This window comes from Copidosoma floridanum, unplaced genomic scaffold (genome assembly GCF_036245765.1).
Source record: "Copidosoma floridanum isolate Cflo_tuat_1 unplaced genomic scaffold, Cflo_Japanese_pri ptg000012l, whole genome shotgun sequence".
Classification (NCBI taxonomy): Eukaryota; Metazoa; Arthropoda; class Insecta; order Hymenoptera; family Encyrtidae; genus Copidosoma; species Copidosoma floridanum.
Genome location: NW_028321889.1, coordinates 8028302 through 8043675, shown reverse-complemented (window position 1 = coordinate 8043675; position 15374 = coordinate 8028302). Strand labels below are relative to the sequence as shown.

Here is a 15374-nt window from a genome sequence, read left to right as displayed (position 1 = left end):
GAGGTGAAGGGGATCTGGTTCGTTTTTTTGGCGATTTTATAATTTCGATCTCCCACATGGTTTTCGGACACTCGCATTAAAATACACCAGAGTTTTTTTTACGATTACATACAAAACATGGGGAACCGGTTATTGTGCATTGTCTGTTTATTCGGAAAAATTGCCATCCTGCACATGTACCTTTGATTTTATTTATCCATACATATTTGCCGATTTTTTATTTCTTATTATATTAAATTTTATTTTCTTTCAATTACTGTGAATTTGATCATTGTGCGGTTCTTGAAAAATATTGTGCAATAAACTATTTTATCCTTACTTTCATACGATGCCTATACGTGCACGCGAAGTTGATTCAATGAAATAAACGCACCGTGTGCCGAATAATATTACTTGGGGCTTAAACTTTTACGCCATTGTTTGTACAAATGACACAAAAAGTTACGAAATCGTAAATGTCTAGCTGAAACAAATATATTGGGAAAAAATAAAGCCCGATGCTGGTTGAGGGGTACTTTTTGTCTTTAAAATTAATTTGCTTCCTTTTCATGGATATTTACTTCTATATAAATGTGAAAAAGTTTTAATTATATTAATGATGACAATGATTATACAAAAAAAAAAAAAAAATAAATAAATAAACTCCAAAAGCGTGAAAAAATGCGATAATAGGTACTTATAGAGGGTCTTGACGCTTTGCAAAACGTTTCGAAATCATCTTATCGTGCAGCTACTTGCCGGTCACCTACTTATTGTGTTAATATCATGACACAATGACATCAATATAGTAATATAATTGACACAGAATAGTAATATTAATAACAATCGTGCAATGGACTTTGGTGCGAAAAAAAGAATTGTTTGGCGGAATGTATCAGTTGTATGAACTTTTTGGTTTTTTCCGAAATTCCATGGACTATTGAGTAATCGAAACTTGATTCTTGACATGTAACAAGCTGATTCCGATCCGAAGGTCAATTCAATGCCAAATTCTTTGCCTACTAATACTAAAATTCAATTTTTTTTTTTTTCTGCCAGCGGCATCAGTAACAGTAACAGAAGCAGTAGTATGGCCAAATTATCGAGAACCCTTTCACAACAAGAGGCAACCTTCACTTTCTGGCGACATTGGAACGTAAGAGAAAATTTCCAAGCGCGAAACTGGTCGATCTTGCTCGTCGTGATCGTTAAAGAGATAAAAGTGGAAACGCCGTAAGGAGCTGCTCTGCCAGTGACCCACATTCTCGTGCGCAACACTTACTTAATATTCAGCTAATGATGACAAAGTTTTGGAAGCGAATATGTGGGGATAAATATCTAATGCGTTTGACGTGATTGTAAAATAATCATTTTATTTTAGCAGAAGCATAACACTGACCGAAAATATAACGTTTATCATAAGTTGTAAATTTTATTACTTGTTATTAGGCACGACTACTTCACAGGAGTACCTAATATAATTATTAAAACAAAAAACGTACACTTAGTCAATAAAAAAAATTTGAACCTAAAATGCGGGTGATCAGAACAGTACACACACTAGTAAATGCAAATAAATACACATACAAATATTTGTGTGTGCATCCTTAAATCGACTATCTAAAAAAATTTACATTTGATCATTGTAACTTTATTCATACCACAATTTTATGCATCCAAATCCAATAAGTTTTATAAAAGAAAAAAAATTCACGAGCCCTCAAGCTGCAGAATTTTGTAAATAAAAAATCAGAATTTTGTATGTAACTTTCCTAAGCAAAAAAGTTGTAAATCTTAAAAAAAACGTAAAATTTTATCGGTTTAGCTGAATTGAAAAAAATTATTATTTTTTTTTTTTTGCTAGATTTGAAAAACTGGAAGTCTTTGGGCCCAAAGGAGCAGTTGTAGAGAAAAATATGTTTTTTACCGTTTCAACTTATTCTTAGTTTTAAAAATAAAAGAAAGCCTCTTATAATCCCCAAAAAATCAACTGTTTTGCCATTACTTTCACAGCTTACGCTTTAGGCCTATGTATAATTGTGGTAGGTTGCGTTAAAAAAAAAAAAGAAAAAAAAAAAAAAACGCAACGAATTACTGTCTGGTGTAAGGTGTATTTCACAATTTTTGCTCTAGTAATAAAAGTAGCAGTCGTGCCTAAAAAGAAAAAATTTGATTTTTTCCATAAATTGAGCCACTTGCTTTTTTACCTTACATTTCTGAAAACGTGATTCTAAATTAATTAAAGACAACAGATATATACGTATACGTAGGTACATTAACCATGTGTAACCAATTATAATATTCTTAATAAACATTTGATTAAAGTTTATTATTTAATAACAAACTATACAGATACCGTATCGCTTTTTGTCGTACGAAATTGATGTACGATATGTTATTCTTTATTTTCACTTCTTTAGCAACATTGAAAAAATATATAAACTGTCTATTGACATTTCAAGAAATTCGCTCGCGAATAACAATATCGTTTTAAAAACAAATATTGAGTCTCAGTAGTCAAATTTAGTCTAAGGTGATGGGCTCTTACAGGTTGTAGGTTTTTTTTTTCACTCAGATACACCGAATTTAATTACCGGCCCACAACCAGACTAGCACCGATGTGAAATCACTTTCTTACTTCAATCATTGTCCCATGGTTCGGAAGCCATGTAAAATATCGATCCCAATTGCTGCGTATCTGATTGATTCACAGAGGCTGCTTTTGAAGCCAAGGAGGATAACAAGTAAATGCATGATTCTTGAGAGAACCTCGAAACGTCTGTAATATATTGTTTAAGAATACTGACGTGCAATCATTGAGAATAATAGCTTTTGTTTTTCTGAGCATGCAGAGCTAACTGCACTCTCAATTCGACGCATGTGTCTTTCTCTTCAACAATACTGCGAATAAGAGTTGTCATTTTTTTCTAAAACATATAAAACGTATGAAGAATAATTTTTGTATAATTTTCGATAAAATTTATGGGGGAACTCTGCCCGACGCACCCTAGACATTTTTGCAATAATAGGTGAGTATTTTAAGCGATCGTGCCAAAACACACCCCGTAATTGACCGAGTTCCCACAACGATATGGCTAAAGATTTTCAAAAACTCTGACATCTTAGAGATGCTGACTTTATTATTTTGCGCTCTTTTAATACTACTTTGATATCTGGATGTATAAGAGATTTCTCGAATAAAAGTTAGACATCTACCTATTACCGAATTATCACCAAAGTTTATTTGGTGGGGTGCGAAGGGAGAGTTACCATACATACTAGACAAAACAAAACAAAAAAAAAACCAATTACCTCCAACAATTGGTTTTCGCTGACTAGCTGATTCATAGCTGTCCTCTCTGCCTCACTGGGACTGTGCAGCCGATCGACGACTAACGGCTTTGGCTTTGCCGTGGTCATCCGCTCCGCCAACAACTCGGTTAGTCTATCGATCTCATGTCGTTCCTGCATTATGCGCGTCTTTAATGAAGCATGAATGTTCAGCAACTCAGCATAAATCAAACTCTCTCTCAGCCTATCAAGCTTATTTTCCTCTAATGGGTCCTCTAACTTTTCCGGTTCAGCTTGTTGCACTTGTTGTATCTGTTGTTGTTGTTGCGTTATTGGTGCTAAAAGATGATGAAAAAATAAAATAAAATAAATAGGCCCTACTTGCTACCATTTTATAATATAAGCATGTGGTTTTCATTACCAGCGCTTAGTTCCCCAGTTTTATCGATACCGGCCTGCTGTACGTTATGCAGCGATTCGGTCTTACAATCGCTTACAGTATCCGTCGATACATTTGACTTGTCAACTGCTACACATCTTTCGGTAGATAAAGCCGATTGACAACGATTTTCAGTGAATGTTCGCGTATTGCATGCTTCTTTTGATGCATCTACGACTTTTAAATGATCGCTCTCGCTCTTGAGAGAGTTCACTATCAGTTGTTCCGGTAAATGCACTTGATTTGATTCGCTTTGTTTGGGCTGTTGTACCTCTTCCTCGAAACTCTTTTTTTCTACCGATCCTTCCAACTTTTGTACTAATTTATACTTTCTCTGCAAATGAGAGGCAAACGTTTAAAGCAAACTACCTCGTACATCCAATTTATAATTACAGATATAATGTAGGAAAAAAAGTACCTTTAACTGGGTGATCATACGCTGAACCTCCCAAAGTTGCTCTTCGCGCGATTTATTAACATAGCCAGCGTTCATAAGCATGTGAATTTGCGATAGCAAAGACTCTTGCTTGGCCAATTCCTCGGCAATGCCTTGAGCTGTGTCAGGAATATGGGTACTGCCGGGTGGCAGCGGCGGCACATACTTTGTTAGCTTTACAGTTGGAAACATGGCTTTGCAATGCAACAGGAGAGCTAGGAGAAGCCGGTGACTCATTTGCAATGCTGGGCTTAACGTCATAGCTATCGTCTGCGCGTTCATCTTTGTCGTTTTTTCCTAGTAATTTATCCAGAATTAAATCAAACAAGACACGCAAGTTGTTACATTTTTTTTGAACCCGTGAAAATTTGATAAAACTTACGCAAGCTGTGACGTGATCTAAATGCAAAGTCATCCAAGCCAACAGCACTCGATTGCATTTCGATAACTGCTGATTTGCTAAATCAGCCAGTTGAGATTCTCTCTGGCCAAGTTCCTTGGTTGATGCTGCTTGTTCGAACCGCGATATTAGTTCACTACTCTCCAGTATCGGTTCTGGAAGTTCCCTGTTTATAGGAAGATAAAAACAACCCATTTTTAACAACAGTCATTATTTCAGAGAAATTTTTTTCCACTACTAACTTGAAAAAAAGTAACAACAAACTAGTAGCTACTGTTGGTTCGAATTCTGATAAATTGACTGGTTCTCGTTGATTGTATAACTTTTTCAAGTGTTGAACTTTTGACTTGTTTCCCGGGACTTTATACAGTTCTTCAAAGGACATTCCATGTTCCTCTAAATAGTCGATGCAGTCCCTCACGATTAATGGCAACTCGACACCATCGTGGCACCGACTCCTTTCGACTGCCAAATGAAGACTGACTCCAAAAATCTCCTCATCTAAGAAAAAGTTTTCCAAAATAATCAAAGCAACCTTTGAGAAACATTACAAGTAGTTTAAAGTTTAACACAAACCACATATTTCAGAGGCATCATCCCCATGTTTTCCTTTCTTCCGATCTTTATTTTTTTGTTTGGCTTTATCCTTTTCTTTTCGCTTGTCTTTGTCACCATCTTTATCGGCTTCCTTATCTTTCTTCTTTTTATCTTTGTCAGAGTCTTTTTCCTTAAAATCTTTTTCCCTAGATTTCTCTCTCTTCTCTCTACTCTTACTGGGAAACTTAAAGGCTTTCGTTTTAGACTTTGATTTTGAAGGGCTCCTAAAAATTAAGTGATATAAAATGGATAAAACAAAATTGATCAACATGTAAATTTGGAATGCATGGATTTACTTTGTTTCCTCCTCATCGACCGAACTTTCTCCCTCTAAGGTAGCGTATCCTCTGTCCTTTTTATCTTTTTTATCCTTCTTCTTGCCTCCTAGAAGCTCCTTTTTCGAATGTTTATCGTGCACACCGTCGTCACTGACTGCAAAAAATAATGTTTATCATTGAAACTCGCACATCACTCTAATTACCAACTGTTATCCACTGTTTTACCAATACCAATAGAAAAAGCAAAATAGTGATGAAGTAAAGGAAGCAAAGTGAAAACAACAAATGCTGGAAGAAGCAAGAAAAATAGAAAGAAACCAAACCATAGGAGATGTGCGACACAAATAAACATAAAGAAATCGTATTTTCTATTTACCATGCATGGCCTATTGCTTAACATATAATCAGTATTAATTCATTCAAAAGAGGTAGAGGAGATGATCATTTAAAGTGGAGAGCACAGCATCTTTTTATGTATTTATCACTGGGATTCACTACCCTAACAGAGAAAAATTGATAAGTTGTAGGAAATTTTTACCAAAACAAAATTTTTGTTAAATCAGAAAAGTAAGAGATATTAGGATATAATTGCAAGAACATTGAACCACATCTGTGTGGCCTTAACATGTATTTTCATAATAAACTGTGAAAAAAAAAAAAATGAATAAAAATAGTTAAGAACAGGTGAATAGGCTACTTGGTTGAATAAATAAATAAAGCATAACTTGGCAGCGGTTTCTACCAAACTTACAATCGCTCTCGCTTTTCTTGGCTGTGTCAGACGCGTAAAGTCCAGGAAACTCTTTTGAAACGTCAGGGCTTTCAAAGTCCATTGTCTGATCTTCAGCACTTGTTCACTCTGGGGCCACTTGCACCAATACTCAACCTACAACAAAGCAACGGCACACTGTTTGTTAAACGTAATAAAAAAATTAACTCAACAGCAAATAAAATGATTAACACATGATTGAATCACACCAGACACGCCTGTAAGGATAGGTACAGCTTGTAAGTATAAGTGTTGACACAAATGTTTTAGTCGATGTCCATCGACGCCGCCTACAATCTACATAAGTAGGTACTTGTACACAGGATATTATTATAATCTGATGTGATTATTGTGTTCAATATTTATTAAGAAGACTGTAAATCTTGAGACCATTTAGATACTAATCATTAAAATACGAAGGAAAACACACGAGAGTTCGATACATTAACATTAGCCCTGATTACACGAGCTGTCGGCTGCTGTGTTGAGTTATGCATGGTGCAAAACCTGCAAACACTGCAAACCCCTGCATCTGCCTGCATGTATAGGGAGGAATCCGCAATCAATCAGTAAATCGATATTAGATTTGTTCAAGCCCTTTTTACCTATATATATATATTTATATAGGTTTTCTTTTGTTAAGAGAACCGAACCGAACCAAAAGGAGCTTGAACAAACCTACAATCATCCCCAAACCGCACCCAACGTGGTCACGACGTAAATAACGATCACATCACGTATAATGATGTAATATAACTGGCTGCCGTGTGTTCCAGTAGCGCTCTCCGACAACTTACCGACAACTTAAACATGACGCAAGATATCGTAAGACATAATTAAGTTGTCGGAGAGCGTTACTGGAACACACCCCTGGGGCTCTATCACGACCTTCGATATCTCGCAAAAGTCAGTATTTTTTTCGATAATTTACATAAAATTATGGTTGTGCGCATGCGCAGTGTAAGAATTATCGAAAAAATACTGACTTTTGCGAGATATCGAAAGTCGTGATAGAGATATATCGATAGTAAAATGATACGTGACGTAACTATAACCTATTTTAAACGCAGTTTAAGGTGATTGACGTCTTGATACCACTACACTTTTTCGATATATTGCGATGTATCGCATACCCCGATTGAACCCTGAGCACTTGCAAAGTACAAATGTATATAAGTATATAATTTCTTATTTCGTGCCGTGTTGTGTTGATGGGTAGTTTTTTTTTTTTTTTTTTTAACAGCCAAAAATTGTTAGTTAAAGAATCTTTTCGATATACGCCATTCACACGGAGGTAACGGACGACGGGACTGGAGGTGTGTGACTAACATAAGTGGTGAGGTGTGGGAGAGAAAAACTTGTGGGGCCTCATAATCGTTATACCCAATACACATAGCCTGCAACAGAGACTCATCTCTGCCTGCAGGCAAAGCTTAGTCAAGTTGACTAAGTCAACGAACTATGGGGTGCGGACTACGGATCGGACAAAGAATTTTGATTTCCGAGATATTTGAAAGCGAGCTTGAAAGAGTTTAAAGGGAACTACCTACTGACGTCACATCCAACGATTATTTTCTTTTCTAGCTACATATGTGTGTCTGTGTGTGAAAAAATAGTGGCTAAGACTCTTTGAGTCTCTAGACTGGATAGACTGTGTATACACTGTGTACATATTCAATGCATTGTTGACGTTATACTTATACCTATTCTGCTGCATATACTTATCCTGTGTGTGTATACCTCGTGCAGCAGACTCAGTCTCAGTCTCTCTGCCTTGGTTGTGTATTACCTTATACTTATTTTTTTGTCCTGCAGTGCAGTGTGTGCTGCGTGCGTGTGTGCATGTATGTGCGCGTGTGCAAAGAAGAGCAGCCCGATCACCCGCACCTTAGCCTTTGGCCTCTTCTCCAGGAACAAACACCAGGCCGGGATCAGCATTTCACGGAGGCGTGGTGGTCACCTGGCGTATATTTTATGTAGGTATAGAAAACGGATCTGCTTACTTACTTACACGCCTTGTTGTTATTTTATTGCAGTGCGGCGTGTGCGCTTTTGTGACTGATTGGTATACCTCTCTGTATATATTATAAAATCTGTGTGTATGAATTTGTACAAGTTTGAGTTGGTGTGTAAGTTTAAGTGAAATCTCATTCCTCCATCCTCCTCAGCACGCAAACACATTATTTTTCTCTCTTTCTTTCTCACTCTCTGCATGTGTGGAAACTTTGCTGTTGAAGCAGACAGTGAGTAGGTATAACTTACCTATCAATGGGTTCGAGTTAAGAGTCAAAAATCTCAAGATCACGTTATTTTTGTTACTGTGCTACCATTTACGAGTCCATGTCATGTGTATTATTGAAGAAGGAATTTAAACATCCGATGACTAATTGTTTCTTGTCAGAGCCATATAGATAGCAGGACGTATCACTAATAGTAAGACCCCAATGAATTAGTAAATGTTAAGGGTCCTCTTATAATCACTTGGTCTGTTTGGCTCAAAGTCCTCAATGGACATTATCTTTAACAAAGCCAGCCAGATAAACATGTCTTTTCTTTTCTGTTGGCATGCTCTCAGTCTTTGGTTTTTGGTGTATGTATAGTAGAGATACACATGTGCATGTGTAGTGTTTGATCAAGCAAACATACTAAACTTATTCGCAGACCAATGATTCATAAAAAAAAAAAACTAGCATGCAGTATAGTTTTACGATCAATCGTTCACTCGTCTCTAGATTCCAAGGTATACTTCAGAACAAAAATTCCAGTTCTCATATTGTCATTATCTTATCTTTGATTTACAATTTCAAAAAGATTTAATAACCTTTCTATCTTGTATTTGGTCCGTCAACCAGCAGTACTTTTCTGTACAAAGCAAAGACAAAGAATAACGTTTTTATCAAAACATGATTCATAACGTTTTTAATGCAAACTTTTAATGATTAAAAAAAATTTTGTTAAAATTTTTTTTTGTTCATAATGTCATGAATTCTTGATTAATTCTATGTAAAATTACACAGGGCAAAATCAAGTGTAGTGCAGTACAGTTTTAGCTGATAAATTGTAAAAATGGAAATCGTTAGAGATGAGGACAGACGTAAACGCCTTAAAGCTCTGGAAGAGCGCATCAGAGATCCACGCAGCATTACAAACATTGACTGTCTACTGGACACTGTGCAGGCTCTTGTGGCAGACTGTGATCATCCTACTGTTAAAAGAATGAAAAATGTCGAAGCGTATATGAACAGATGTGAGCATTATTTAAGATCATTATTTTCTTTTATCTATTTTTTTTTTTTTTTAATCACCAAAATATATTTTTCTTCATCATTAAGGTTTTCCTTTTATCAAATATTTAGAGCCTTTGAAAATGACGACCTTTTGATTTTAGATCATTCCATATCTCAAGAAATATGCAACATGAGAATGCGTCCAGACGACTTTAACTCGATTAAAATCATTGGGAGAGGAGCGTTTGGGGAGGTACAGTTGGTGAGGCACAAATCAACGCAGAAAGTCTATGCCATGAAACTCCTGAGTAAATTCGAAATGGTAAATTTTGTCTAGACGTGCAGTTATCGCTATGGAAAATTGTCATTTACCGATTGAAACAAATGATGAATTTAATTTACAGATTAAAAGATCAGATTCTGCATTTTTTTGGGAAGAGCGCGATATTATGGCTCACGCAAATTCGGAGTGGATAGTCCAGCTGCACTTTGCGTTCCAAGACCAAAAGTATCTTTACATGGTAATGGACTACATGCCGGGTGGAGATTTAGTTAATTTAATGTCGCAATACGATGTGCCTGAAAAGTGGGCCATGTTTTATTGTGCTGAAGTGGTGCTCGCGCTCGATGCGATACACAACATGGGGTTTGTTCACCGTGACGTAAAACCAGACAACATGTTGCTTGATAAACACGGTCACTTGAAACTGGCCGATTTCGGCACGTGCATGAAGATGGACAGTGTAAGTCTTGACGTCGTCTCGATTTTTTAATATACTCATTGATTAAACAAACAAAAACTGACATTTCTTAAATACTCCTCCAATAGGATGGTCTTGTGCGTTCTGACACTGCAGTTGGCACGCCAGATTATATTTCTCCCGAAGTTTTGCAGTCTCAAGGTGGTGAGGGAGTTTATGGTCGGGAATGCGATTGGTGGTCAGTGGGTGTCTTTTTGTACGAAATGCTCGTCGGAGATACGCCCTTTTACGCAGATTCGTTGGTCGGCACCTATTCTAAAATCATGGATCATGTCAATTCTCTGCATTTTCCCTCAGAGCTCGACATTTCAAAGTCCGCTAAGAGTTTAATTTGTGGTTTCCTAACCGATCGCAGCAAACGTCTCGGTCGAAATGGTATCGAGGAAATCAAGAAACACGACTTTTTTAAAAACGACCAGTGGACCTTTGACAATTTAAGGGAGTGCATACCACCTGTGGTACCCGAACTGTCTGGTGACGATGACACCAGTAATTTTGACGACGTCGAGAAAGAAGACGGCCCCGAGGAAAATTTTCCTGTACCTAAAGCCTTTTCCGGTAACCATTTGCCTTTTATCGGTTTCACCTACTCTGGAGACTATCGTCTCACTGCAAGTGGTACGTTTTTGTTAACAAAGTTTAAAATTTTTTTTTCCACATTTTGAATAAATAAGTATTGAAATAATTACAAAATTAAATAGTAGGTTGGGAATCTGTAGATGGTCTGGAGAATCATGTTAATAATGGTATGAACGACGACACCAAAACAAATCAGCTCGAGTGTCTTTTGGACAAGGAGAGAAAAACGGTGGAGCTACTTGAAACTAAGCAGAAGCATCTCATTGCACAGTTGGATTCGTTATCTCAAACTGAAACCCTACTGCGAGAAGAAGCTTCTCGCGCCGATAAAGATTTAACTATATTGAGACATAGTTGCAAAGAAGCTCAACGCCGGGTCGATCACGAGACGGAGGCTCGGAGAAAGGCTGAGTCCATGTTGGCTGATCTTAAGAAAAAATTTGAAGAGGAACAGACAAGACGAGCACGAGACGCCAGTACGTCCCATCAGACCACGGAAAAAATCACAAGCCTCGAGAAGCAGATAAAAGAAATGCAAGCAAAGTTAGAACGAGAAACGGAATTGGTGGCACGTCTGAGGAAACAAGTGACGGAGCTGACAGTGGCGAGGCAAACGGCCGAGCAAATGGTCGCTGAATTACAGCTGGCAAGATCTCAGTTGCTTACTCAGAGAGACTCGCTGCAACAAGAGGTTGCTAATCTTCAAGGGCAACTTTCAAAAGAACGGAGCTCTCGTTCTCAAGCTTCCTCGTTGACCGTAGAGCTCGAGTCTCGGCTAACGTTGCTGCATCAGGAGTTGGATCGCAGCCAGGAACGCGAAGAAAAAGCGACTCTGGACAATAGGCAGCTCAACGAGAGGATATCGACGTTGGAAAAGGAAGCCGCGAGTTTGGCGTTGGAGTTGAAGGCTGCTCAGACCAGGTATAATCAAGAGATTGCCGCGCGACAGGAGATTGAACGCTCTAAAGCGTCGCCCAAGGATGAGGCCAATTTAGAAGACGTAAAAGGTAAGTATTGAAGATGTTTTCATTTAATTTATGAAAATTAACCAAGCATTCTATTATAGCCCTTCAAGTTAAATTGAACGAGGAAAAGAATGGGCGACAACGCGCCGAGCTGTTGGCTCAGGAGAAGGAGCGCCAGACCTCGATGCTGTCTGTTGACTACCGTCAAATTCAGCAACGACTTCAGAAGCTCGAAGGTGAGCACAGACAAGAGACAGAAAAGGTCAAGGCGTTGCAGGGACAGATTGAGCAAGAACAGCAAAAACGAACTGTCTTACAGTCAGACTTGACTCAACAGTCATCTGAAGTTAGTCGGCTGAAGGCGCGAGAGCAACAGCTACTTGGTCAAGTTACACAGCTACGTGAAGCTAAGCGTCAGATCGAAGATGAGCTGCATCACCTCAAAACTCAGAGAAATGTCGATCAGTTGCAGACTAAGGAACTGCAGGAACAATTGGAAGCTGAAGCATACTTTTCGGCAAGTCTTCATCTTTTTCTTCCCCCTTTATTCATCATATAAAGTTCTTCTTAATTTAAACGAATAAAAATTTTTTTCGGCGAAATAAATTATTATTTTAGATTTTATTTCATTTCTTTAGACGCTCTACAAGACGCAAACTCAAGAGCTCCGAGAAGAACTCGAAGAAAAATCACGACTTCAGCAAGAACTCGAGGAAGAGCGCAGTTCACTAGTGCACCAACTCCAGTTATCTCTGGCTCGTGGCGATAGTGAAGCCTTGGCTCGTTCGATAGCGGAGGAAACGGTCGCCGATCTTGAGAAAGAACGGACGATGAAAGAGCTCGAGTGTAAAGACATTGTGGCCAAGCATCATCAGGAGCTCAATGCCAAAGAACAATTGATCAATCGCCTAAAGGAAAATGAAGCGGATGCAAATAAGACATGTGATCAATATGCCAAGGTACGCTGATTTTTATCACTTTTATTTATTAATTATTATTTTGTTTTTTTTCTACACCTTGAATATTGAAACAAGTGTTGACAAGTACGAAATTATCAATGAATGGATTAATTAAAAATTTTCACTGAATTCAAAAGGATAAAGAAGACTTGACGAAGCGAGTGAAGGATTTGCAAGAACAGCTGAATAAATCGCAAATAAACACGGATGAAATCGAAAAATTAAATATGAGGCTACAAACGGAGCAGATGCTGAAAAATCAGGCCATAAATAAGCTTACAGAAATCATGAGCAGGAAAGACTTGGCCATCGGTGGCAAAAGCAAAAACAAAGCCGCTGTGGCAGAACTCAAAAAAAAAGAAAAGGATAACAGGCGACTGCAACAAGAGCTCACGCTCGAAAGGGAGAAATATGGACAACTGGCAATCAAGTTGCAAAAAGATTTGCAAGATATGCAGGTAATAAAGTTTCAGAAAAGTACGTTAATTATCGGATCTGAAGGTTGAAGAAATTTTTATACGCGTGTGTATTTGTTGTTTAATACTTTAGGCACAATTGGTGGAGGAAAACAGAGCGACACTGAGGCTACAAATGGAGCTAGATTGCAAGGATTCGGAAATCGAAACGCTGCAAATGAAGTTGGCGACGATCAACTCGGAGACTGCTAGCGTCTCGTCGGTAGAAATCGATGGCGAGGACTCTGTACTCTCGGATCACGGCACTCACTTGAGATTAGAGGCATGGATGCACGTACCCTCGAAGCAAAATATTAAGCGACACGGTTGGAAAAAGCAATTCGTGAGCGTTTCATCTAAAAAAATATTCTTTTACAACAGCGAAAACGAAAAATGCAATTCAGACCCGGCCCTAATAATAGACCTGAGCAAAGTCTTTCACGTACGGCCTGTTACACAGGGTGACGTGATTCGAGCCGATGCCAAAGACATTCCTAGGATATTTCAGGTATGTTGAACAACAAAATTGAACATTTTTTTTTTCTCATTTCCTCGTATTTAGCTCACGCAATTATTGTTGTTTTGTAAATAGTTACTCTACGCTGGAGAAGGAGAAGCTAGACGGCCAGGTGAAGATCCCTTGCCTGGAACAGAATTGGCACATTTAACCGACAAACCTGGCTTGCAGCCTGTCAAGGGCCACGAGTTTATTTCCATTTCTTATCACATGCCCACAACTTGTGAAATCTGCAACAAGCAAATTTGGCATATGTTTAGGCCTTCTCCAGCCCTCGAGTGCCGACGTAAGTACCATCCTCGTGAATATTCACATTTGCACGGACATAAGGTTTTTGTTTTTTAAGTTATTTAAAAAAAATATATATATATATATATTGATGATAAATCTCTCGTCAGGATGCCATATAAAGGTGCACAAAGAGCACATAGATAAAAAAGAAGACGCCGTAGCTCCATGTAAGCTCAACTACGATCCAAATTGTGCGCGTGAGCTTCTTATTCTTGCACAAACGCCGGAAGAGCAAAAACTGTGGGTCCAAAAGCTGTCACGCAAGCTTCAGAAAGTTGGCTACAAGGCCAACTCGCATATCGACGGTCAGCAGCGAATCTCGCCAAGGTAGCGTAAAAGCAGTTTATTCTGTCAGTACTTTCGGAAAAAGTAATCTTTTTTTTCCTCATTTATTTCGTTTTATTGTTTGTACGTACGGGGTTAAGTGTAGCGATGCTTACCTGCACCTATGCTGCGATAGCCTCGTGATAAAGTGTATCTTCCACGCTTGTCCGTGATTTTTCTTTTGATTTACTCTTGGAAATTGAATTTTCCATAAAGTTGTGACAAAATTATGTGGTGCATCAATACAGCTGCGCCAAGTTTGAACGTAGCTTGCTTGCTATACTTTTATACAGGTTGCTTTCATTGTTGCCATTGCTTGTTTTAGCACTACCTTCGTCCTTTGGTGTGATGATTGCTAAAAAAGAAAAATACTAATCTTCTTGAATTGCAAAACATCTAACAAACGCACGATTCGCCTTACTTTTTCCAGAGAATCTACGAGATCGTCACTTAAACCGTATCTTTCGGCTCAGCAGAGATCGGCAACTTTACCCGCGAACGCGAGCATGGGTAAGTGACTGGAAACGAGTCGATTAAGAAGTTAGATTTTATGTCCATCAAGACAAAAAAGGGTGTACAAAAAAAAACACAGAAACGAATTATATTTGCCACATGCTGGTCGGCAATCGTCCACTACCACAGCACACGTTTTACCAGCAGTTTACAGCCGATACTAACAGCAGCAGCAGCAGCAGCATGGACACACAAACATTCACGCATATACTGCTGGCCATATTTTTTTTTATCGTTTAATTTTCTTCATTAACTTATACCTATTTTTTTGGTTCTCGCACACTCTCCCGAATGCTTCGAATGCAATGTGCCACATTTGTAACTTTAACGTGCGTAAAACAATCAGTTATAAAACCTTCAAGCAATTGTAAGCGTCCTGTACTCAAAGTAGGCAACTACGTACAAACTTGAAACTCTGTCCCCTTTTATCATATATAAAATTATAGATACGGCAAGTAAAGTCCAATTTTTTGTTGTTGTATGTGATTGTAATTTCCAAATTTTACGTCATTAGGATTTAATATCCTAATTATTTTCTAAAATATTAGTTAATTAAAAAATTGTTTGTTATAAAATAAATCGTTTTTTTTTTTT

At 38.0% G+C, this 15374-nt stretch overlaps 2 protein-coding genes across 6 annotated transcripts; one reads left to right on the top strand and one right to left on the bottom strand.

Moving 5' to 3' along the window:
• Window positions 1–2695: 2695 nt before the first annotated feature.
• Window positions 2696–6672, bottom strand: Rlip (Ral interacting protein). Of its 4 annotated transcripts, none has more exons than XM_014357266.2 (10): window positions 6399–6672; window positions 6172–6327; window positions 5439–5574; window positions 5122–5366; window positions 4788–5046; window positions 4528–4711; window positions 4128–4442; window positions 3692–4043; window positions 3292–3608; window positions 2696–2906 (listed from the first exon to the last, which is right to left on the bottom strand). In XM_014357266.2, the coding sequence occupies exons 2-10, from the start codon at window positions 6251–6253 to the stop codon at window positions 2793–2795; spliced, it is 2004 nt and encodes a 667-aa protein (XP_014212752.2). In that variant the 5' UTR covers window positions 6254–6327; window positions 6399–6672; the 3' UTR covers window positions 2696–2792. The 4 variants fall into 4 exon arrangements, with proteins under 4 accessions (XP_014212752.2, XP_014212753.2, XP_089446303.1 ...); XM_014357267.2 differs by having other exon boundaries at window positions 6172–6306; XM_089590177.1 differs by having other exon boundaries at window positions 6172–6306; window positions 6580–6672.
• Window positions 6673–7440: 768 nt separating this feature from the next.
• On the top strand, window positions 7441–15374 carry ROCK2 (Rho-associated, coiled-coil containing protein kinase 2). Of its 2 annotated transcripts, none has more exons than XM_014357286.3 (13): window positions 7441–8165; window positions 9207–9436; window positions 9578–9738; window positions 9821–10159; window positions 10246–10795; window positions 10882–11763; window positions 11823–12238; window positions 12360–12680; window positions 12818–13138; window positions 13230–13643; window positions 13728–13938; window positions 14051–14270; window positions 14698–15374. In XM_014357286.3, exons 2-13 carry the CDS (start codon window positions 9256–9258, stop codon window positions 14783–14785), a joined length of 4104 nt encoding a protein of 1367 aa, XP_014212772.2. In that variant the 5' UTR covers window positions 7441–8165; window positions 9207–9255; the 3' UTR covers window positions 14786–15374. The 2 variants fall into 2 exon arrangements, with proteins under 2 accessions (XP_014212772.2, XP_089446513.1); XM_089590387.1 differs by having other exon boundaries at window positions 10879–11763.